The 24,468-nt window shown below is 41.9% G+C and overlaps 2 protein-coding genes across 2 annotated transcripts; one reads left to right on the top strand and one right to left on the bottom strand.

Moving 5' to 3' along the window:
• The first annotated feature begins 3,717 nt into the window (after positions 1 to 3,717).
• selp (selectin P) lies at positions 3,718 to 10,830 on the top strand. Its single transcript, XM_073476311.1, has 18 exons — positions 3,718 to 3,817; positions 3,894 to 3,972; positions 4,057 to 4,443; positions 4,524 to 4,631; positions 4,718 to 4,903; positions 4,994 to 5,185; positions 6,393 to 6,578; positions 6,662 to 6,847; positions 6,986 to 7,171; positions 7,294 to 7,479; positions 7,670 to 7,858; positions 8,216 to 8,401; positions 8,493 to 8,678; positions 9,370 to 9,555; positions 9,775 to 9,963; positions 10,056 to 10,244; positions 10,343 to 10,465; positions 10,547 to 10,830. The coding sequence occupies exons 1-18, from the start codon at positions 3,815 to 3,817 to the stop codon at positions 10,609 to 10,611; spliced, it is 3,012 nt and encodes a 1,003-aa protein (XP_073332412.1). The 5' UTR covers positions 3,718 to 3,814; the 3' UTR covers positions 10,612 to 10,830.
• A 2,809-nt stretch (positions 10,831 to 13,639) lies between these two features.
• Positions 13,640 to 24,221, bottom strand: lmx1a (LIM homeobox transcription factor 1, alpha). Its single transcript, XM_073477149.1, has 7 exons — positions 24,043 to 24,221; positions 16,916 to 17,136; positions 16,438 to 16,616; positions 15,425 to 15,502; positions 14,964 to 15,051; positions 14,377 to 14,553; positions 13,640 to 13,782 (listed from the first exon to the last, which is right to left on the bottom strand). Exons 1-7 carry the CDS (start codon positions 24,219 to 24,221, stop codon positions 13,640 to 13,642), a joined length of 1,065 nt encoding a protein of 354 aa, XP_073333250.1.
• Positions 24,222 to 24,468: the final 247 nt, after the last annotated feature.

Below are 24,468 nucleotides of genomic sequence, written 5' to 3'. Positions count from 1 at the left end.
CTAATGGCTATTAAAGGTTCACATAGTCTATCTTTACAACAAATATTCATATGCCCATATGTACCTTTGCTCTTATTTTACAGCTTATGATGATAAGAGTGGCCGATTTGACAATCAGAATTGTAAGTCATTCTTGAAACATTTGGTAGCAACCATGTCTCATTATGGTTACGGTTATGATTGGACAATTCATTTTCAGTGAAGGAGTTTAGCAAACTGTCCGTTATCACCCAACTCTGCAGTTCCCCTTATCAATATAAAGCTTTAACCTGTTCTTATTCCTGGAAATTCATGTAAAATTATCCTAAAACGCCTATCCCAGTCTAGCCCAAAGAAAATACAAAGCGGTTGTTGAACCATTTAAAGAACAGGCATGGAAGCATTAAAAGTTGGTGCTTCTGGCATTAATCTATAGGAGTTTGAACACACTGAATTATTAGTCTGCACATCATATAATCTTACATGGTCCGAGTTCAAATTAAATAAAAATATAACTGAAAATGAACACTTAACACATTTTTTTCTAAGGACATATTCAGGCACCTGGCAAAAAATTGCCATTTTGTGACTTCAGAATATCCCTGCTTGAGAGTATTGTGGGCAAAAACTCATTATAGTTTTTATTTTCTTATTTACACTAACTTTATTCATATAAAATAGTAAAAAAAAAAACTGATATAAACTATATACTGCTGGCCTTGAAATCTCATTGGCTACATGATGGATCAATCATCCAGAGGCCGTCATGTAAGTGACTCAGGCAAAAGGAGAAAAAAGAGAGTGGGTCATTTGACTACACAATCACTCATTGGCTGTTGTAGGCTGTAGGACGGACATATAGGTCATATTTGCTCAAATGAGCTCTCAATGAAATGGCGGCTACATCAGGATCTCTGGTGTAGAAGGATAATGGCGTCTGCTGTGAAATAGGTCTGCACAATTGCGATCAGGGCTCAGCTGCAAATTTCATGATGTTTTATCCCCGTTTAAAAAAAAAAAGTTTTATCCTTTTTATGGCATCAAATAACTAATTAAAAAAACAATCAGAAAAATGGACACCTGAACATACATCACCCTGATAAGAATTACCTAAAATGACAGAAACCATCTTTCCCGTGTACTTTCAGTTTTTCATTTGGCCCATTTCCCATTCATAACGTGGAGGGGGTGGGTTAATGACCTAGGTATACTGCATTCATCCAGTTGTGGTGAGATGTTTGTTTTGGCGTTGAGGAGCTGTTATGTCATCCTTTTTTAAATACAGTAAATGTTTCACTCTCACTGCTCTGTTGTTTTGTCCACAGCAGGCAGCTGTTTTCAGTGAAAAAGCTAATAAATAAATAAATAAATAAAAGCCATGTATTTTACCTGGCCAGCCCCAAATAGCAAACAAACAAAGTTAGCAACATGAGCATGGTGGAGCATTTCACGCCAAAGACAGTTGGTGGAGTCCGAAAATTGAGCTAAAGGTGAGTGAATATAGGACTCTATATTTCCAGATATCCAGATTTCCTATGTTAGACTGTAGACTATGTCCTCTGCGTAGTTCACTGATACTGCTCTTCTTGAGAACATTATATTTATAATTTGACAGAATTTTAACATGGTCATCATGAGCCCTGCATCTGTTTCCTCTGTTTCCTGAGGCCAAGCTAAGGATCCTATTCAAAATACTGATCAAAACACTTGCATCAGCATATGCTCTAAAAATGTATTATGTTCACAATAGAAAGCTAACGTAACATCATGTTATGTAACTGTATCCCTGTGAACTTTAACCTGTTTGTGCCCCCAGCTGTGGAATGTCCCCCTCTGCCTCAGCCTGATAATGGAAACCTTAGCTGCTCAGGAGGAAACCACACATTCAACACAACCTGTCGATTTAAGTGCCACCCAGGCTTCCTGATGATAGGCTCGCCGGCTGTAACCTGTAGGGTCACCGGGGACTGGAGCGGCCCAAGACCTGCGTGTACAAGTATGCGTACGAAGTTATGTAAAATAAATAAATAAATAAAAACAAGCATAAATAAACCAAAACCTCTAATGTTACTTATTTATGTGCTTATTTCAGTTATTATTATAAGTAGTGCATGCTTAAAAAAAGAAATATCACACTGTCAAATATTGTATGACTCAAGAAAGAAATGACTGGGTGCTATTTTTTTCTCAGGCTATAAACAGGCTCTGTTGGCTGTAGCTGGGTGTGGAGCCCTCTCTGCCTTCTGCTGCATCTGTTGCTGCTGGATGAAACGCAGAAAAAGTCAGTGTTTCTCAATTACGTTTCATAGAAAAAGTGATGCAAGACAGTGTTGTTTCAACAGACCTCAATAGTGGCCTTTTTTCTGTTAATTTCTCACAGGAAAGAAACTTGCCCAAGGAAGGTCAGTGTTGAAATGCTCTCGCCCAGAGCAGCCTCACCCATTTATGCACTTTCGAGATTTGAAAAGTTAATTTACTCAAAACATAATGCTCTTTAAAAGGTATTGCTTCAGTTACTTAAAGGTGCGCTATACTATTTTATAAACAGAGACAGAGCCCTTTATACAAGGAATAGCAGTTTGCATGATATAACATGAGTTTTACATGTACTTTAATTTGTAAACATTAAAACAAAACAGGCTTGTATTTTGAATTATGGTGGAATGAGAACATAAAGAGCCTAGGGTTCAAAAATATAGGATTATACAACCATAATTGTTATTAAAAAGTAAACAGTGCACCTTTAAAATGTATAAATATCTCACTGTGACTGTGTTTCAGTCTGGTAAATAATTCTTTAATTGCCCCTTTAATGTCAATCTGCTTGTCTTTCATAGGGAGCCTGAAGAAGTCACAGCCAGTGAGGTGCAGGAATGAAGGATGGCTGGAACCTCATTTATTCTATTCAATCTATCAATCTTAGTATATTCTCAATAAATAAACCTAAAGAGTCACCGGCTGTAAAGACTGTATGCCAAAATAATCATTTAGCTACACTTTTTGTCTAATATACTGCATGTTAGGGATTAAAGGTGCAATATGTAAGGATTTTAGTTGAAAACACTCAAAAAAAATCATTAAAATAATCCCCAGAATGTGATGAAAGAACAGTTTTCATGTTATGTCAAAGAGATCTACATATTGTGTCGCATCTACTGAAGTTAGCATGCTAACCAGCTAAACTCCTGTCCTCCTGGCGGTCCAAAGCTCCTTTGCTTGCTGTGTAAACAACACCAACACTCCCCCGTTGTTTTTAAGCTCACAGCCCAGATCGCTAGCTGCATTGCTAAATGAGCTAAGTAACAGTCAGCAGCTACAGTTAACAGTAGTTCGCGGTTACTCTTGTGATATGCTATCTTTTTTTTTTTGGAGTATGAAGTTGACAAATGGCCAGTTCTTGCATATTGTACCTTTAATTTGGGAATAATGCATGAATATTAAATGTGTGTATATGTGTAATGGTTCATTATCAGGTTATGCATAATGTAGACTCAAAACATTTACTTGATAACATTAGGTAGAGTTGCTATTCTGTGGTATGTTTGTTAATGATACATTTAATAAAATAAAATAAATTGCAGTGAGTAAGGAGTTTTTATGAGTGCTCGTGAGCGGCTGCATGTGTGTGTGTGTGCATATGTGTCTGTGTGAGTGTTCCCAGGGTGTTATGGGTGGTTGAGTTGTGCCTTTCCTGAGAGGAAGTTATGGCAAAAGAGATATTACAAAATTGGTCATTGACTCATTCCCTGGAGGACAATTAGTGCTGTTTTGCCATCCATCGTCAGCAAAGAGGAGTGAATGCATCGACAAGGATGAGCGACTGAAGACAAATCAAATGGTAAGACCTGCAGGTGTTGTACATTCATACAAAACTCATGTGCAATTATGAAAACAAAATTCTCTGTTTATTTCAGATGTTTGAAGAATCAGTTGATACTAGACGAAGGCTGCGTCACAGGGTGCTGATAGCTGCATTAATTGTATTTGCCCAGGGTAGGTCTGCACAAAACTCTTTCAAACACCTTTTTTTCTTGCGTCAGTTCAATTTTGTCTAATCGTCCATATCCCTAATCTTAGACCTGAGCAGCAGAGGAGGAGCGCAGGCATGGACCTACAACTACAGCACCAGTCCGAACCGTAGATGGCTTGAGGCCAGCCAGTGGTGCCAGCAGCACTTCACAGGCATGGTGGCCATCCAGAACCAGGAGGAGAGTGACTTCATCAACAATCTGCTTCCATTTCACCCAAAATATTACTGGATAGGCATTCGCAAGGTGGATGGAGGGTGGTTCTGGGATGGAACCCATGAGAAGCTGCCCGAAGAGGCTCAGAACTGGGCACCAGACGAACCAGATAACATAGCGGGTCAGGACTGTGTCGAGATTTACATTAAGAGGGACAAAGACACAGCCAAGTGGAACAACGAGAACTGTCGCAAGAAGAAGGGAACCGTCTGCTACAGTGGTAAAATCCTCTTTTTTTGTTTGACATTTACTGACTCCTGTAGATGCTTTACAATATGTGAGACCTCTCTGTGTATGAAGCCTCTTGTACACAGGATTCCTGCAGTGCCCATGCAGACTGTGTGGAGACCATAGGGAACTATACCTGCCAGTGCCATCCTGGTTTCCTGGGGTCACGCTGTGAAGAGGGTGAGCAAACATTGTTATATTTAAACTAACCATAACCTCTTTCCGGAGGGGATAAATAATCTCGTTTTGTTTGTCTTTCTCTTCAGCAATCACATGCGAACCTTTGCTGGATCCAGAACAAGGTTCTCACTACTGTTTCCATCCCTACGGGCCCAATCGTTTCAACTCTTCCTGCCTTTATAATTGTGAACGCGGTTTTCAGTTGGTAGGTGTGTCCCAACTGTTTTGCCAAGCCAGTGGACATTGGAGCCACCCTTTTCCTCTGTGTCAAGGTAATCCAACTGGGTATCGATAATGTTCCAACAATTGTTATTTCACATGTCAAAATTACAATTCAAAATATTTCTCACTGCCTATCTTAGCTGAACAGTGTCCAGCTCTGAACCACACCAACATCGATGCAGGAAGTATGAACTGCAGCCACCCTATTGCACCTTATAGCTATAACTCAACCTGCGAGGTCCAGTGTGATGAAGGCTATGAGCCCAGTGGACATAAGCAGATACGTTGTGACCACACCGGCCAATGGACAGCCAGTGTCCCAGCATGCAAAGGTAAAGTAGACCGAATCATGCTTTAAAGTCCCACTCCAGTTTAAATATATATATATCAGTGTGTTATATATGTTTTTGTGTATGTAAAAGGTCTTAAAAGTAAAAAGTCCAAAGTCCATGCCAATGGGAGCCCCTTTCTCCCACGAAAACACAAGTGTCAGAAACGCCTCATCAGTAGTCCCACCTTTAATTTCGTGACTTCATCACATCACACTTCATCACCATGTCACACATGCCGGGACTACAGGCATTATTTGTGACATCGCAAATACAGTAGTTTGGAGGTCGATCTGAGTCAAATAGCACAGGTGTGATGTGGGAACTTGAAGCCTCCCATGCACATACATACACTGACAATGGACTTTACAGTAATGTAGGAGACATCTTGAGTTCAGCTTTTGTTTTGCCGATAATATACACTTAAGTTAGCATGCTACCCAGAGAGCCCTGTACATCCCGGTCCAACCAACAGTCCCCTGGACCCCGAGTTCCAAGTCTAAGCTGCTAGCTGCATGGCTGACAGAGCTAACTAGCTAAGGGAAGCTACAGTTAGCAGCAATTAGCGGTTACTCTGGTGATATGCTGCCCTCTATTGGTTTTAAGTATGAATTTGACAGGTTACCAATTCTTACATATTGCACCTTTAAATTTGTGAAATGAAGAAGATTAGCACAACAATCTAATCTGGAGTTTAACAAGATGGTATAACTTTTGTGGAAAATCTATTAGTTAGAGTGTTGTATATACATCATAAAATATGTCTGGAGTGTATCTTTAAACTATATCATTAGCTTAACCTTGTCAAAAATGTGTTTTTATCTGAACAAGCTCCCTGAAACACTCTCACTTCTCATATATACCTTTTATTGTGATACTTGACCCCTGTTATTACATTGACGGGCACCTTTTACTAATATTTAGCTGGCTTCAGTGTGTAGTCACATCCTGTCCAGACATTATCACAGATCAGATTTAGGTCACTTCACACTCAATTGTGCTTGCTGTGGCAAAATAACATTGTCATTTAATGTGAAGGCAACTGCTGTTTCCCTTGACTGTAAATCATGTCAGCATGCTCATTCATACCCCCATCTCATGCTCATGCTATGTTTATGAAAGTGGAGTCATAATACACAGTCGATAAAAGCTAACATATTTTGTAAAGTGGACTTTTTTTGATTGCTATCTACTGTATGTTCCACCACAGTGAAGAAGTGCTCCCCCATTTTGTTTCCCAACACGGGCAACATGACATGTGTAGACGCTCTGGAGCCTTTTTCCTTTGGCTCATGGTGTGACTTCACCTGCCAGGAAGGATACAACCTGACTGGGGACAACACACTTACATGTCTGGCCTCAAAGCAATGGAGTAAACCTACGCCTACATGCACAGGTGGGTCACAGATTTTCTATCAGGTCTCCCTGAAAACAACACAAGCTACCTGAAAATACACAAATGTGTTTCTTCTTCTCCAGTGGTACAGTGCGACAGTCTAAAGGCTCCCTCTCATGCCTCACTGCAATGCCACGACCCTCTGGGAGCGTACAGCTATGGCTCAATATGCACCGTACAATGTGAAGAGGGTTTTGATCTGATTGGCAGAAACATGACGAAATGTGCTTCACAGGGCAACTGGACTCATGCTCTTCCCAGTTGCCAAGGTATGACCACAGATGACTAAGTGCTGAAGTATAAGTAAAACATAGTCTGTTCTCATCACTCATTTAACTTATAGTTTTACTATTTTGTATGTCTAATGTGTTTGTAAGTGGTCTCTCCCTGGTTTCTGTTTCTTCAAGCTAAGAGGTGTAATCCAATAAATCCTCCTCACGGCTCCGTATCCTGTCATGACCCGAATGTTCCCTTCAGTTTCGGTTCTCGGTGCACAGTAGCCTGTGACGAGGGCTTTATTCTGCTGAATGGGACTGCCAGCACTGAGTGCAACTCCCTGGGCATGTGGAGTGCAGATATAGCACATTGCTTGGGTAAAAAAAAAAAAAAGATATCTTTATCATAATATGTTGTTGCAATTTCATTCTGCTATCATTTTAACGCATGATGTTGTAAAAACATGTTCAGTTGTTCCCTCTCTGTGTTCCCTTTCCAGCTAAGAGATGTCCCACTCTGAACTCTCCTTCTCATGGGTTTTTAATCTGCTCTGATCCCAATGAAGAGTTCAGTTTTGGTTCTCGGTGCACATCAACCTGTCAGGAGGGTTTTGTCCTGAATGGGACAGCTGCCACAGAGTGCACCTCTCTGGGCACATGGAGCACAGATATACCCCGATGTCTGGGTAATAAATCATAATATGAAAGCTACACTTTGCTTATGTTCCCCCCTGCCAGGTGCACATTACTGTACACTTGACATGTCTTTATCAATGGTTATGTCTTGAGAAAATAACCCTTTGTCCCACTTTGTTTCAGTAAATGAGGATCTTGTTTTTTCCTGAAGCTGATGATCATATTGTTGCTTGTCCACAGCACAACCATGCCACCTACTGGCCAATGCTCCACAGCATGGGAGGATGAACTGCAGCCATCCACACTCCCCTTTCAGCTATAGCTCCCACTGTGACTTTGAATGTAGTGATGGTTTCTGGCTGAGAGGAGCATCATCTATGACATGCAACAACTCAGGCCACTGGAGTCAGGATCTACCAACCTGCCAGCGTGAGTGCTCAGAGTGCCAGCTTTACCTTAAACTTTTTATCTTGTTCTTCTGGTATTCTAACAGCCGATCTTCTGTCCTTTCCAAATCTCAGCCGTACAGTGCAAGGCCATTCAGATCAGATTTAGGTCACTTCACACTCAATTGTGCTTGCTGAGGCAAAATAACATTGTCATTTAATGTGAAGGCAACTGCTGTTTCCCTTGACTGTAAATCATGTCAGCATGCTTATTCATACCCCCATCTCATGCTCATGCTATGTTTATGAAAGTGGAGTCATAATACACAGTCGATAAAAGCTAACATATTTTGTAAAGTGGACTTTTTTTGATTGCTATCTACTGTATGTTCCACCACAGTGAAGAAGTGCTCCCCCATTTTGTTTCCTGACACGGGCAACATGACATGTGTAGACGCTCTGGAGCCTTTTTCCTTTGGCTCAAGGTGTAACTTCACCTGCCAGGAAGGATACAACCTGACTGGGGACAACACACTCACATGTCTGGCCTCAAAGCAATGGAGTAAACCTACGCCTACATGCACAGGTGGGTCACAGATTTTCTATCAGGTCTCCCTGAAAACAACACAAGCTACCTGAAAATTCACAAATCTGTGTATGCGTTTCTTCTTCTCCAGTGGTACAGTGCGAGAGTCTAAAGGCCCCCCCTCATGCCTCACTGCAATGCCACGACCCTCTGGGAGCGTACAGCTATGGCTCAACATGCACCGTACAATGTGAAGAGGGTTTTGATCTGATTGGCTCAATCATGACGAAATGTTCTTCACAGGGCAACTGGACTCATGCTCTTCCCAACTGCCAAGGTATGACCACAGAGTAAAAAAAATAGAAAGAAAAGAAAAAAGTATAAATCCCTGTGTTATGTTACGAGAGGACCTCTTAGTTTAATAGTTTAGGTGGCTTGACTTGTACATTGTCACCATGTAAAGTACCTAAAGGAGAACTATTATGCTTTTTCCTTGTTTTTCCGTTCCCTCAGTGTTTTATATCAGTTCTTGTGCATGTAAAAGATCTTGAAAGTTAAAAAGGTCAAAGTTGGCACCAACAGAAGCTCCTCTCTCCCACAGAAAACACTGCCCCCGAAACGCCTCGTCAGTAGTCCCGCCTTTAATACTGTGACTTTGTGACATCACACTACATCACTATGTCACACATTTACATAATTTAATGCCTAGCAGCTAGTTTGGCATGTAAGAATTGATTTAGCACAGCTGCTCTGTTGTTGTAAATGTTGCTGGGCCCGGCGTGTGTGATCTTACCAATCAGAGGAGACATGGGGGGCCTTAAAGAGACAGGAGCTAAACCAGAGCATTTCAGACAAAGGGGCAATACAGTGCTGCAGCACTGGAAAGTATGAGAAAACTGATGTGTTTTTTGAGCCTTAAAGCATGTTAACCTATTCTGGTAGTAACCCAAATTAAAATTATGAACCTGAAAATGAGCATATGTCTCCTTTAAATATATTGGTTTCTCTTTCTCCTTGTTCCCCTCCAGCTAAGAGATGTCCCACTCTGATCTCTCACTCTCATGGCTCCTTAATCTGCTCTGACCCTCATCAAGAGTTCAGTTTTGGTTCTCAGTGCACGTCAACTTGTGAGGACGGTTTTGTCCTGAATGGGACGGCTAACACCGAGTGCACCTCTCTGGGCACATGGAGCACAGACATCCCACGTTGCTTTGGTAAAGTATACATCTTTGTATATCGTAATAATCCATATAAGAGCTCTTGATTTAATGGTTTAGACGTCTTAATTCTTTACCATGTGAACCTCTTAAGTCTCAAGTCTCTAAGTATCAATGGTTATGTCTTGAGAAAATAACCTTTGTCCCACTTTGTTTCTGTAAATGAGGATCTTGTTTTTTTCTGAAGCTGATGATCATATTTTTGCTTGTCCACAGCACAACCATGCCCCCTACTGGCCAATGCTCCACAGCATGGGAGGATGAACTGCAGCCATCCACACTCCCCTTTCAGCTATAGCTCCCACTGTGACTTTGAATGTAGTGATGGTTTCTGGCTGAGAGGAGCATCATCTATGACATGCAACAACTCAGGCCACTGGAGTCAGGATCTGCCAACCTGCCAGCGTGAGTGCTCAGACTGCCAGCTTTACCTTTAACTTTTTATCTTGTTCTTCTGGTATTCTAACAGCCGATCTTCTGTCCTTTCCAAATCTCAGCCGTACAGTGCAAGGCCATTCGTGCCTTGTCTTTACCCCAGTCCATGAACTGCTCCCATCCTCTGGGTAACTTCAGCTTTGGCTCCCAGTGTCTTTTCACCTGTAGAGAGGGATACTCCCTGAGTGGTACAGAGGTGCTGTCCTGCTCCTCCACTGGGATTTGGAATGACAGTTTGCCTAGCTGCACGGGTAAATTGATTTTTGTCGGCATGCTGACTGACATGCTGATTACCATGCTCATAATCTTAATTAAAAAGTTAGGATGCTGATTGAGGATCTTGTTGCAGTGGAAGGTATGCCGGTGGGGACTGCCATGCTGATGTATACAGGTGTGGGAGCAGCCGCTGTTGTCGTTCCACTTGTCCTGATAGGACTGTTGTTGTTGATTATGACAAGATTTAAGAAAAAAGGTGAGCACTGCTGTGATGTTACTGTACATGTTGTTATAGTACTCACAGCATATCCTTGATCCTTATGTCTGATCTTTGCAGGAAATCCACTCATGTCTGATGCGCCAGGATGGGAAGACAGAGAGAATCCAGCATTTGAATTTTGATCTTTTTGTTCCATTTTGGCAGCGAATCATTGCAAATACTGCAACCTAATGCTTGCTATTATTAAATGAAAGCTCCACTTTAACTGTGATTTCAGTTTCCACTCAGAAAATCTTACACAATTCATTCATGATACACGTAAGTTTGTCTGCAGCTCTTGCTTCATGTCCTGACTGTATTTTGCTTAAGTGTCAATAAATTATCAACAATTTTCAAACCTGCCCTATTTTGTTTATTTTATTTTATTTTATTTTATTTTATTTTATTTTATTTTATTTTATTTTATTTTATTCTATTTTATTTTATTTTATTTTACGTCTTCTCACACATAAAGCACATGATCAGTGTTAGCATTATTTCAGCAATGTCTAGTGTCATTTGGGTCAGTATGGGGTGACTCTGGCTTGCTGGTCCCTTCGTTAGCAGCTCAGTTTACCCACATTTGACCTCCACCGTAGGAACTTCCACTGTGGGGTCAATTGGGGGAAGTGGCCTCGAAACATCTGAGATTGCCAAACTGCCACAAAGTGTCAGTTTAGCACATTTTAGTGGCCAGAAAGCTCCTGTCATCGAGTGGTGAGGAGGTGATCAATTATCAGTCTCAGCTCAATGTGTCACACTGGGCAGTGATCCCACACTGACCGGCATTCCACGGCCCCCACAGTTACTATAGTATATTGAATTTAATGGCTTGAACTGAGTCTCGCAAGGTGTTGAAAAGATGTTTATGACTTCTGATCGTTTCTCACTATACGCAAATATGCACCTACATCACTGGAACAAACAGATACAATGTTTTATACACAGAAAAAGAAATATCTTCATGAATAACATTAGCCGAATTAACTAATAGGCTCAAATATTTAAAAATGTGTTGAGAACAGCGTTTCACAAAGCTTATAAAGTCTCTCCTAATGTCTTGAAATTGAGTAGTTTATAAGGGAGTCTGGGGCTTTCTCCACGAATGACAAAGAAGTAGCATTTATTGGTTACCCTTTACAGTATTTGTAAAAATTTGGCATGTTTACCGTCAATAAAATGTTGTCTTCTTTCATAAATTTTGTGTTTAGTGGCAGCATTTGCTCGAGTCAAGGCCCAAAAGTAGTACTAGTTGCAGTTATTGTTCTGTTTTGTTTTTTGTTTTTTTTTAAAAAAAACATCTGAAATTTTAAAAAGTTTAGTTTTCACACATTTATCAATGCTGTGAAATTATTTATAACATAATGGTGATGATGGCTGGTTGGCGGGCGCGCTGGGAATTTTTGCCCAGGGCCCAAACAGACTATAGGATCGCCACTATTTGTTTCAGGGATGATTACCAATGTAGGTAGAAATCCATTGTCTGAATTAAGCATAAAATGTGTGTTGTAAAGCTGTATAGGCCCTTCCCTGGGCATCTGTGCTAATAGTATACCCCCAGACTTTAACCATGTGCTGCAAATGGCCAAAGGACTATCTTCAGCAAAGCGTGTGCATCTGTCTTGGCGCTGCAACAGCATGAAGCCAATTATAGCGGTTAAAAGACAGAGGGTTTTGGCCTGTGGTTGGCATGGAGTGTGCAATAAATAACCGAACTGTTGACAGGAAACTGTTTGGCTACCGTCAGAATAATAATGAGGTTATTGCTACCTGCTGTGACCGTATGATCACGGTTTGATTATTTTTCTCATCCCACCCACTGCTGCTGGCAACCATGTACAGCGTGCCAACTGCGCACAGACTCGCGCACAAGAAGGGAAAAGGCCTCGCAGGTGAGCACCTTGGCTTCCTTCCCTGATATTTAAGTCTGGCCTCTTCTTTTCTCCCTTCATCTACCTCTAAAGATACGAGGAAATGCATTATGATACTTTACAACAAAGAGTGTTGTTCCTTCTAACACATGAGCACGCACACATGCACATGCCAGCAGACACTTAGAGCAGATACAGACACAGATACAAAGAAAACACACACTCAGTATACTGTGCTGCACACTTCTTTAGCTCCGCTTGGCAGTGGCATACCATGGTGACAGACAGTTAGATTGTTCCTGACCATTGACTTGCGCTCCTTGCTCTGCAAGGTCTGATTTCATAGTGGGGAATATGAGATGGGTCCAGGAGAGGGTTCATGGCTGGGGCAAGGAGGCACTCCATACAGTGGGGCTTCATATCTCTGTGTCACCCTGGGCATTCTCCCCTGACACAGCTTTCAGCCCCTTCGTTGTCTGGAGCGCCCCGCCCTGGGGTTTCTCAACCTCCCTCCCCAGGATTGGTGCATTCCAGCTGGGCACAGAGCCTGGGTGGTCGCCCCCACCCTACCCCCTCCCGTTCTCTACGACTGGAGGAAGGAAAAGGCAGAAAAATGCAGCGAGGGCCTTTGACCGCGAGGAGCACAATGTGAGCGTTGATGATGGCGGCGTGGATGTGATGCTTACCTGCCACTGACCCATACAGCTGTCATAGCCCAGCGTTTTACAATCTGATGATCCACCCAACAGCCAGAGGAGGATGCCTCGCTGACCTGTCACCTAGATGGGACTGATAAGCACCGAGGATGGACTGACCCGGCTCTGACCCTCAGCATGAATACACCATCTTCATCAAAAATCAGCCTCTGCTTTTCAGTGAATATTCACTGTATCATAACCATTTTTTATTGATCATTGTTGATTCATTCAAGAGGAACAGCATACACACATTGTGAGAATAAATACAAATACACGCCCAAACAGCTATTTACATTAGTCGATGCAGATATAATCTCATAATCTAACATTCAAACATAGTGAGAGAGGTCCGACAGTATCGTGCATACACAGGAGCCTGTGTTGTACAGTGAGATTGTAAAGCATAAGAGGCAGTAGTGTAATGTTTATATGCAGGTGCACATGGAGTATTGCATGGTATCACGGTGTACCTTGGCAGTGATTTCTGCAACCACTTCTTCAACCAACTCGTGCACGCTACAGACAGATGCATGGTGAGACCAGAGAGCGATGCAGAGTGAGGGAGGCGCACCGCTTCTTCTCACTGAGTCCGATCTCCACCCTCAGGAGGTGAAGTAAGAGTCCTGCATGGAGTAGAGGCGGTCGATAGGGGTGAGCAGAGAGGAGTCACCCAGGGACAGGCAGTCGGTGTCAGCAACATGACACAGAGGGTCTCTGTCCATGTCAACGAACACACCTTTGAAACCTAAAAAAGACACAGAGCGGATGATTAGGCTGTAATTTGATTATTGGCTAGTTTAAAGGGGCACTTCACCAATTTGGCTTTTTGTAAGTTTCGAAAAAATCCCTGGTGATGTCAGCAGGGTTATTTTGGATTTGGTTCAAAATTTTACATTTTTAATAGAAACTAACCAAAGATTATTAAGTTGCATTATGGGAAATGGTGGTTGGTTTGTCAACAGGATTACACAAAAAATACTGAACAGATCTCCACAAAACTCGGATGGAGGATGGGTCTAGTCCCAGAATAGCCCCCTTTAAATTTTGGTGCAGATCCAGATAAAGAGATAGATTAAGGATTTTTTTTCTCTCTTTTTTTAACAGTGTGACATGAGGATTTTATTTGAATTTTTTTGACATGTTAGGGAATAATTCATGGATAATGATGAAAAAACCCAGCCGTATTAGGTGGTTGTTAATACAATTTGACGCTGACGCTAATAAAAATCCAGATCCAGCATTAAAATTTCTTAATTTTACTGATCACATTGATCTCAGGGGCATTGTAGAGCTAAACATCTAATTATCCATCATGGTTTGACAGCACTTAGGTCTTTACCATAGGGGTGCATGTGATCCCCTGGCATCTGAGGTGGGGTCAGGCCCTGTCTGAATGGGTCCATGTCGTAGTCCTGCTGCTCCAGTGTGGTGAGTCCCATCTGCTGCTGCTGCTGAATGTGGGTATAGGAGGACGCCAGGCGCTCCATCTCAGAGGTTAAACCACCACGTGAGGGCACTGTGGAGCAGAGGAGACACATAAGGGACTGTGTTAATGTCTTTTAATGAGCTTTAGCGCAGTGTGCTACCTTCATGTTGTTATAGTTATGTAGTTTCTTTGGAGCTGAATTTCTGGCTTTTAAAACTTGCAGAAGTGTCATGATTTCTGTTAAAAACCTTTTAAAGAGACACGCATCTGCCTTTTTGCAATTGATTACTTCATTCTGTCTGCAGAAGTTACTTAAACACTCCCTGTACTTCTACAAAATGTTGCAAAATATCTTGCATCATGTGGCATTTTCTTTCTTTAAAAATGCGCTTCTTTCTCACCATCGAGAAGGAAGAGTTACATCTGACTTTATCTGTAGGATATCATGTCATATAGGAGTAATAACGCACTGACTAAAACATTTTCCAACAGTATAATACCTGTGTGATTTGATGGGCGATCACACTGCTCCTGAGTCTGCTGCTGCTGCTCCTGCTGCTGCTGCTGTCTCCGGGCCAGTTTCTTCATCTAAAGACATAAGGAACCAGCAGACACAAAGCTCACATACAGGCCGAGTGTAAAACATTTTTCTCACTCCACACCCCCTCTACCACCCAGGCGTATACAAGCGTGTTCACTCAATTGCAAAGTATTAACAGTGAGGTAGAGGACATCTTTCAGTGGAGGAGGGAAGCCACACATGAGCCCACTTTGTGAGGAAATATGGGGTTTAATCTACAGTGATCTCGCAGCAAGATGTCATCAGTTTCCTGTATGAAGAGATAACCAGGCTGATTTCCACTCTGGCATACAAATACGGTGCAGAAAGAGTCCTTTTATTAGTAGCGCATATGACCGTGCGTGTGTGTTTGTGTGTGTATGTGTGTGTACTTTGTCGTACTTTGGCTCTTTGGTTCTGGAACCAGACCTGCACAACCCGGACGCTCAGACCAGTCTCTGCTGCCAAGGTCTCCCTTACCTTGGATCAGGATTCAGGGGGAGGGAGAAAGTAGAAGAGGGGGGGTAAAAAAATAGGAGAAAAGAAACAGAGAGGAGGTCACTTCAAGGTCAGAAAAAATCTGTATCACCCCACTGATCCACCTCAAAACGAGGAGGAAAGTATCAAACAGTACTTTCTAAATGTTTGTGCATTTGGATTTTTTAAAGACAAGTTGGTAAAGCACCCTTTTGCCCAAATCCTGCCAAATTTCTTGGCTACCTTCTCTACTTTTTCACTGAGGAGTTATTTCTTTGTTCTTTCTGAAAATCCTGATAGCAACGCATGATACAATAGTTTTCTGTCCACATTCTAAGGTAGAAAGGTTTTTACTTGACTTCACTTTTAAGTAAAATTGATGGATCTGACAGAAAACAACTTATCGTGGTGAAATTAAAAAAACTACACCTCCTATAAAAATGTTATTCTTTTGCATGTTAATTTCTAAAGCTGGCCTATGTCAGTGGTCCTTAAAGTGCAGTCTGAGACCCCTGGGGGTTCTTGAGGGGTTTATTTGATTTATTTTCAATTTAATTCCATCCATAAATAACACCATCACAAAATGTCTATTTTGGTCACCTTCTGTGATAAAACCTGAAAAAAGCAGAAATCTTATCTGATAAAATCTCATGTAGTGGGTGTCTGTGACCTAATTTGTGCCTTTTTTGGGTTCCTTGATATGAAAAAGTTTGAGAACCACTGGTCTGTGTTCATTAAAATTATAAGATTCTCAGTTTTTCGGAGGAATTACAGTAAAAATTGTAAACAGAAAACACAGCATAACCTGTCTCGGTGAACACACATTTGGCAACCAAGCCTATGTCATCTGGATGAGAAGCTACATTTACAGACTTCAGCTCCCTGCATCCACATACTGGTCTAAAGTCTACAAGGTGAACACAGAATGAACACTTTACCTTGCGGCAAGGCTTTGATGACACCTCAAAAGAGGCTTTAAAGGTGCGTCTTTGTTGAGTGGTCAGAATCGTGCGCGGCCTTTTGGGACGTTTGCTCTCCGGGTCTTCTGATCTGGCTCGCCTGCCCGAAACCCTCCCAGCTTCCTCCTCCTCCTCTTCTTCATCATCATCACTTTTACCTAGAAGATTGAAAAGTAGATGGTTAATTACTTACAAAGCATTCACATAAAGAAGAATGCCATCAATATGAGAGGTTTGATGCGTCATTTGCCTTTACTTGTTTTGTAATAAAGAGTCGTAGTTTATTCTATCGCTTTAACCAGACCCAGTTTTAGTGCTATATTTCATACTACTCCAAACTAAAGTGTTTAGGGTAAGTATAATTTGAAACAGACGGAACAACCCATAGGTAATGGGAAAATGTAACCCAGTATTGCATTGGTATTGGGTCATACACACTGTCTACTACAGCCTGTACCTGTGTCGGAGGAGGTCGGGCTGGCCAGACACTGGTGATAGTCCTCTCTGGCACACAGTAGCTGTCCCTCCCTGAGGACGCAGCGGTCTCCGGTCTGCAGGCGGCAGGAACAAACGCTGCAGGTGAAGCAGCGCAGGTGGAACACAGCGGCCCCTGCACGCATCACCAGCTCTGCAGGAGAGATGGCCTCCGCACAGCCCCCACAACGCACTGCAAACAGACTGCAGATAAGGACAGGAGGGTGGGGGAGTAACAAGGGAGGAAATAGAGAGAAATTGTGTGAGAGCTCAGTAAATAAAAGAGAGAAATGCTTTTGTTTGAGCTGGAGTATAAGCCGAGACACTTGAGGAGCCCTCACACCTCAGTAAGACGGGTCTCCATGAGAAAAAAAAAATGCTTGGTTGACTCGGGGAATGTTGCTGAGTCGAGCTGTCACTCAAAACAACTGCCAACCTGACTTCTCCCCTCTTCTCCACCTCCTCCCTGCCCCGAACACTCAGACACATACCCTCAGCGTGGCGGGTGTGCATCTTAGCGCCTGGCAACCAGGACTGGTGGGCTTAGCCTAAGAGACTGTTGCCTTGGCTCCGGCTGCCGTGTCCGAGGCTGTGCTCCTGGGGAGACAGGAGAAAAGCTCACGGCAGGCCATGGCTCCAGGCAGAGGGGGGGAATCAGATCTCCCGGTGGGAGAGGCTGAGCCGCCGGTCCCATGAATTATCCGCGGAATTATCCCTAAGTCTGCTTAACCAGAACGGGACAAAGACAGAGCCAGCCCCCAAGCAGCAGGACCATTGTCCGCTGGCTGACACCGCGGCATTTTGGGTCTGTCACGCAGGATGATGCGTCATCATTCTGGAGCTGGTGTTTGTCTCCAGACCTGACTGGGTCACCAGACCAGTCAGCCCAGAGGCATGAGAAAGTGACAGCTTTTTTTTCCACATAAATATACTATGTGACGCCTACAAGGAGATAAGCCTACCAATATCTCTGATTCTGAGTCAAGATTTTTATTTTATTTTAGTTACATGTAGCCATCAGAAAAAAATATGGGAGCATTAGAGGTTTGTGTAAAATAAGAAGATGAAACTTGAATGACGAGAAGTTTTTTTTCTAAACCCCCCCCCCCCCCAAAAAGAAGCAAAGATACTGTACTATAATATAACTTGAGTCAAAGTCTGAAAGAATCTGATATTTAATGTACTCAAGTATCAAAAATACAACTAAAAGTAAATTACACAGATATTTACATGTATATACTGTATACTAGGGGTCAGATGATTCAGCATTGTTCTGATTATTCGAAACTGTTTTTTTTTTCATCCAACTGCTGATAAAACAAAATATTTTAAAATTGGCTGCTTTGGCTCAGATGGAGCACGACTAACTAACTAACTAAAAGTTCTTTCATAAATATAGTGAGTATAAAGTACTATAATTGCCTCCAAAATGTAGTGGAGTGGAGTGGAAGTATCAGAAAATGGAAATACTCAAGTAAAGAAGTAGTACCTCACAAATAGTACTGTACTTGAGTAAATTTACTTAGTTACATTCCATCACTGGAAAAACTGGATTTATTTAAATCAATAATTGAGTGTTTACTTGTGTATTTTGTCTTATGATGATGGTTTTCAGTGAAGAGATGCTGTGCTTAAAGCTCTTTGAAACAATTTGAACTATCCAGACAAATAAATAACAATAAAATTAATTTATTTTATGACAAAAGCAATTTTTGGCATAAATTGTGCATAGTGTTGGGTCCTTATTGCTATACATCACGTTGTACGCTTCACGCTTTTCAGTCCTGCATGTTTGGCATGACAATTTACATCCACCTACGTTATCAGTGTTTTTTGATAAGTTATTATTATTATGGTTGTGAGTGGCCAGCAATAACCTGTATTGGAGTTGACTGAGTCTAATTTGTGCTATAAAGGTATGTATTTAATTTGACAATATGTGTATATTGCTCTCTGGTAAGAAGTGGTAAGAAAATAATGAACATATGCATATCAAATATCAGCATGAGTGGTTTCAGTAAAATACACCTAAACAAAGATTTCACATTCACTTTCAGTAAAAACAAATATTGCCTTTGACTTCCTTTTGAATGTAAAATAATGTCAATATTTACAAACAACAAACAAAAGCTGAGACTAAACATAGAGCAAACACCCAGGTTGAGACATCCCTGTCAAAAGGTCTGGAGATGCTACATCCTGAAGCCAAACATTGCTGGGACCCCTCACTGTTGCTGTGGGGTCGCTGGGGAAACGGTAAAGCCCATTCCCAGCGGCTCAGGAGGGTCAGTCGGGCCACTAGACCCATCTGAGTCGTCTGCCTCACGGCCTCAGTGGTATGCGCTTTAATATGGCCAACATACCGTCTGTGGTATGTGGATTCCTGTGGCAACACACGATGCATCAACCAAACATCATCAAAGGAAGTGTGGCGGAGGAAATACCCGGAATGTTGCAGCAAAGCACTTGATTTAATTTCTCAGTGTGATGCTAATGCTTGATGTCAGTGAAGAAGAAACTACAGGCATTAATGTCGTGAGATCATTCGGGTTTTCGAGAATCGCTTTTCCATTACACGCCCTGTCCAGTTCGTCTTATTACACCCAGTATTCTTAAGCGTTGTTAATGCAAAGGTAAGAGTAGCTCCAATACTTATGGAGCAGCTGAAGGTGTTTAATATTTCAGAGTTTCCGTTGATTGGCCCAGAGGCCATGCCAGAGCGGGAACACTCAGTCACGCTGGATTTAGACATGGCAATTAGTGACAAGATCATTACGGAGTAATAAGTCAGCAAAATCCTGCGCTCGTCCACACTGACATGGCCAGGGTCAGGCACTCTCAAGGTAGAGAGATGCACTGTATAATAAGATGAGTGTTTAGCAGAAATGCACACACAAATGCACACATCTACTCCAGAGCGAAGCCCTCCCCTCTCATTGTTCTCGCCCTGACTTCAGCGCTGACCTTTGGTGCTCAGGCAAACAGACTGCTGGTCTGGTGGACATGCAGAGAGACAGATCCTGTTTCTGGATCAGGTTAACTTGGATCCTTCTCTGAACACACACACCAACAGAGAGCGTGTATCAGATACAGATCTGCGGGTCAAGTGCACCGACAGTCACACCGCCGATCTGACGACCAATCTGATGTCCAGTCCACCCTGTCCACTGAACCGTTTAGCCAATCTAAATCTAGTGACAGTCCAACCGACCTAAACATCAGCTTGTCAGACAGGAATTTGCATTCTGCTTCATTAAATTACAGCACAGTGTGTTGTTCGCATTGTGTGTGCCGACCGACTGCTGCGGGTCAGGCAAAACAAACCATATGACTTATACGGACGATGCAGTTGTGTCTGGAATATTTATTATCATTATCTCAGACAACCTTTTAATGTGTTGTTTTTGTACAAATAAACCTCATCATATAATCAAAAAATATGTATATATGAACTGCCATCATTATCCTTGATATCATTATATATCAGTAAGTGCCATTTTAAGAAATTATAAAACATGTAAGAAATATTGTAAGACAAATGTATTAAGGATGGAGGAAGGGTGGCCAAATCATCTAGATCAACTAGTCTTTAATGAGTTACCAGATTCAGAAAATCTCCAGCGGCCATCTCTGGAATTTATACCAATCCCATCAATACTGCCAGAGGCTTCAATGAGTTTTTATAAATGTTGCTGAAGACATAAACAATGAGCTCACTTGGTCTGCGGGCTACTCTGAGTTCACCGTAATGTTTTGAGCTCATAGAAAATGAATTAAATCACAGAGTTAAAACAAATTCTACCACAGAACATGAAGCTGTGAAAAGACATCGACAGCTGCACGAGTTTAAAGCAACAAAATGCGACTTCCTGGAGAAAGATTGGGTCGCAGCTCGGGTCGGACGACGACCTCAAGTGTCAGTATTTGATGACCCGGGGATGAGACTCGCCAATCAACTATCTTTCTCCGGGAAGTTTCATGTTGTGGCTTTAAAATTCCTTCAGTTACACTTCTGATTGATACATATGTATTCAAACTGTTTATCAGTTTCTAAACAAATAGCACGTATATACGTAACCATTAATGGTTACATATCTAAAATAAATAAATAACTTATAAGATCAAAACTTGTTCACAGGGTGACTCAAGCTACCAGAGTGAATACCTTCAATACATCTTTTTAGTTTTGTCAATTTTATTTTCATGTGATATCACTCAGGTGCCGGACCGTTAACACTGAATGCAAGTTTTTCCTTTTGTTGAGAGTTTTTTATTTAAATTTTTGCTTTTATGCTTGTTGGTGTTGATCTTTTTTATTAATTTTTTATTAGGTACTGCTGATCGATCAAACCAGAGTTTTTCTGATTACTTGCTTCCTGTCATGTCCTATCTGTTTTGTTATGAATCCTCCTCATATTCTGACAAAAAAATCCATACATTTATATTGATATGCTAAATAATTCACCAACATGATGCCAGTTATGTATAATATCCTCTTGGACCCAGTAATAAGAGAAGATAAGTGACATCATATGAACTGCTTCCATGAACAGGCCCAACATGGTGGTCTGGCCAGCACTGACTGACTGACACGGGCGAGGGTAAAACCACGGTGAGACTCAGACAGAAGATACAGCGTGTGGTAAGAGACAAATGTTGTCACAGTATGAAATAATCGTCACTTACGAGCTGGCTTCACACTAGCCCTGGATCAAAAAAAGGGAGGGAGCGGATCACAGTTTGCACTGCGAGAGAAACACTGGCACAGTTTTAAAAGCCCTCATTTTGGGAAAAAAAAAAGTGGCGCTCATGTGTTAGTGGGTGCCATAACCCCGGACAGGACGAGCGGGGAGGTGGAGACCCCGGAGGCAGAGCTCTGGCACCAGGCCTCCTGCTAATTGGTCAGGTCAGATATCTCACGGTCGGCTGGGCGTTGTCCCAACGCTCGACGCTGGGGCTGCTGTGAGCGGAGCTTTCCAGATGCCACGGCACATAACGCCAGGGCTCATGGAGCGCACTGTCCCCCAAAATAAGTTCACAGCAGCCTCACCATCTCTCTTATAGGGATGCACCAGACCTTCTGACATATGGCTCTGCTCTTCTAATTACCTCTCAGTCCTGCTCTCCTCTCTGAGGCGCAGCCAAGTGCGATGATCTCCTCTGATCACACTAAGGACTTTGAATTGGTTTTATGAGAATCCACTCTGATTTCATTTATCTATTTGACAACATATAAAAACTGGCATGTCTTGAAACACCACTTCAGTGAATTTTAGCTGTCTGGAAGCATGATGGCGATGAGAATTTTGGACCAATGAGTATTCTTGTTCCTCCGCCTGCTTGGCAGAACCACCGTCACTAAATTGTTCAGCAATAATGTGAGCTGCTGCCTGTTTTCCTTTTGGCTCTTGTTTAGGTGAGAGCATGTTTTGGAGGAAGAACGAGGGGATGAGGCAGTGGCCGTGGGCGGGTGGGAGGGAGTCGGGCGATGGGTGATGATGGTGGAAGTTTTGGGAGGGGGTGGAGGGGTCCGCCTCATCGACGAGACCATATGTTGTCCCCAGCTTGCAGTTGCCACGCCAATGGGCCTCGAAATTTTAACACATTTTGACAATGTGTCAGTTGAGCTCTACCCCTGGTTGTGTGCTGTACGTGTGTGTGAAGGTGTGACTGTGTTGCTTTGTGCGTGTGTGCGTGTGTGTGTGTGGATGTGTGTGTGTGGATGTACACTATGCAATAGTGTTCTCGCATTCCAGCTCCCTCGCCACCCCTTCCTCCTACAGTCACCTTGTTCTCTTAGTGCGCCGTGCCAAGTTCCCTGGACGTCAACTCACACTATACACACATGTACACACACACACACACACACACACACACACACACACACACACACACACACACACAATGCTTTTGCCATAAGCTATAAAATGTGTACAATATGCAAAACTACGAAATACGAAGAGAAATATTTAAGTTACTATAAAGAGAAATTACTTGTTTCTCCACTCTCTCTCTCTCTCTCTCTCTCTCTCTCTCGCTCGCTCTCTCTCATACTCTCATACGCGCGCACACACACACACACACACACACACACACACACACATTCTTAGTCAAGGTCAGATCTGGACAAGGGTTCTGTTGTAAAAAATTGGCTTAATAACACACAATAATTTTTGGATCCTGGGCCAACAAATAGGATAAAATATATCAGATAAGATAAAATAAAATAAACAGCCCATAATATACAAGATTAAAAGTACATCATTAGATATTTTTCATATATATGTACTAGTAATGTTGGGAGGATATTTGAAACATTTATGCATGTGCCAAAGTTGAAACTGAATCATCAGGCTACAAAAAATATTTTTGTATTCAAACAAGTTATTGGGTGCAACTAAAATGTGATATTGTTGCATATTAGACACATTTTGACAGAAATTGTCCCCACAAAGTGTATTGAAAATTAAAATACATATACGTTAGTCTTTACAAAGCATTAACTCGTTGAATTCCAATTTCTTCATGCAAGGACTTTACATCGGGGGGAGAAAAACTGACCCAATCACATGACTTTAATATCCAATTAAAACAGTTTCTTAAATTAAATTCAAATTCTCAATGCAAAACCAATTATATTAAAATGTGAAGTCATATGCTAGATTTAAAAGGGGCACTATGTAGTTTTGGAGAAGAAAATTCAAAGTCAGAATTTGAATATTAACAATATCAATGAGGTAATAATACAAACTCAGAAATATTTATTCTTTCCATAAGTGAATAAACAAGCTGTTCTCAGATGAAAACAAGGTCCCCATCTCTGTTAGAGGCTAGAAAGGTGGCAGGGTCTGCCACATATAAACAAAGTAACAGTGTTTATAACAGTATGAAATTGTGTTGTCCTTTAAGGCCAGTTTGTTTATCAGTTTGTTTGTTCGGTTTGTTTAGACATAAATAAATCAGTCCAGGAAGATCTTTCTCCTCTGATTAAAATATCTTCCCAAAACTACAAATTGCACCTTTAAAAATGACACGTCAGTGCTTGAGTGCTTTAAGATTGCAGCTGTATGAGAAGAAAACAATAATGAAGAGTTTGGTGTGAGCACTCACTCGGCGTAGTCTCGCTTGCAGTAAAGTTTGCGGTCCCGCAGAAAGCAGGAGCTCTTGAGCGCGTCCCCGCACGCCGCGCACCGCACACACTCCTCATGCCAGAGGCCGTCTGTGACTCTGAGCAGGAATCTGTCTCTGATCAGCCGGTGGCATCCGGCGCACACTGCCCTCTGATCCATATCTGCAATGATGGGGAAATCCTTTAATTAGGACACTTTTCCAATCAGCAGGACGCAGCTGAGAATATCTGGCTGATGTGGCTGAGGGAAGTTTGATGGAGGGGCCGTTCAAATGCGACCATACCTCGTTATAATGACGGAGGGAAGTGTTTTAAATCACGTTTGTTTATTAAAAAGGATATTACAGCTATGTTAAGACATCAATTGTTTTTAATTGTCTTGACCTTTGTTTAAATTGACTAAAACC

The sequence above is a fragment of the Pagrus major genome, chromosome 11 (genome assembly GCF_040436345.1).
Source record: "Pagrus major chromosome 11, Pma_NU_1.0".
NCBI lineage: Eukaryota > Metazoa > Chordata > Actinopteri > Spariformes > Sparidae > Pagrus > Pagrus major.
This window is presented reverse-complemented; position numbering and strand designations above follow the sequence as displayed.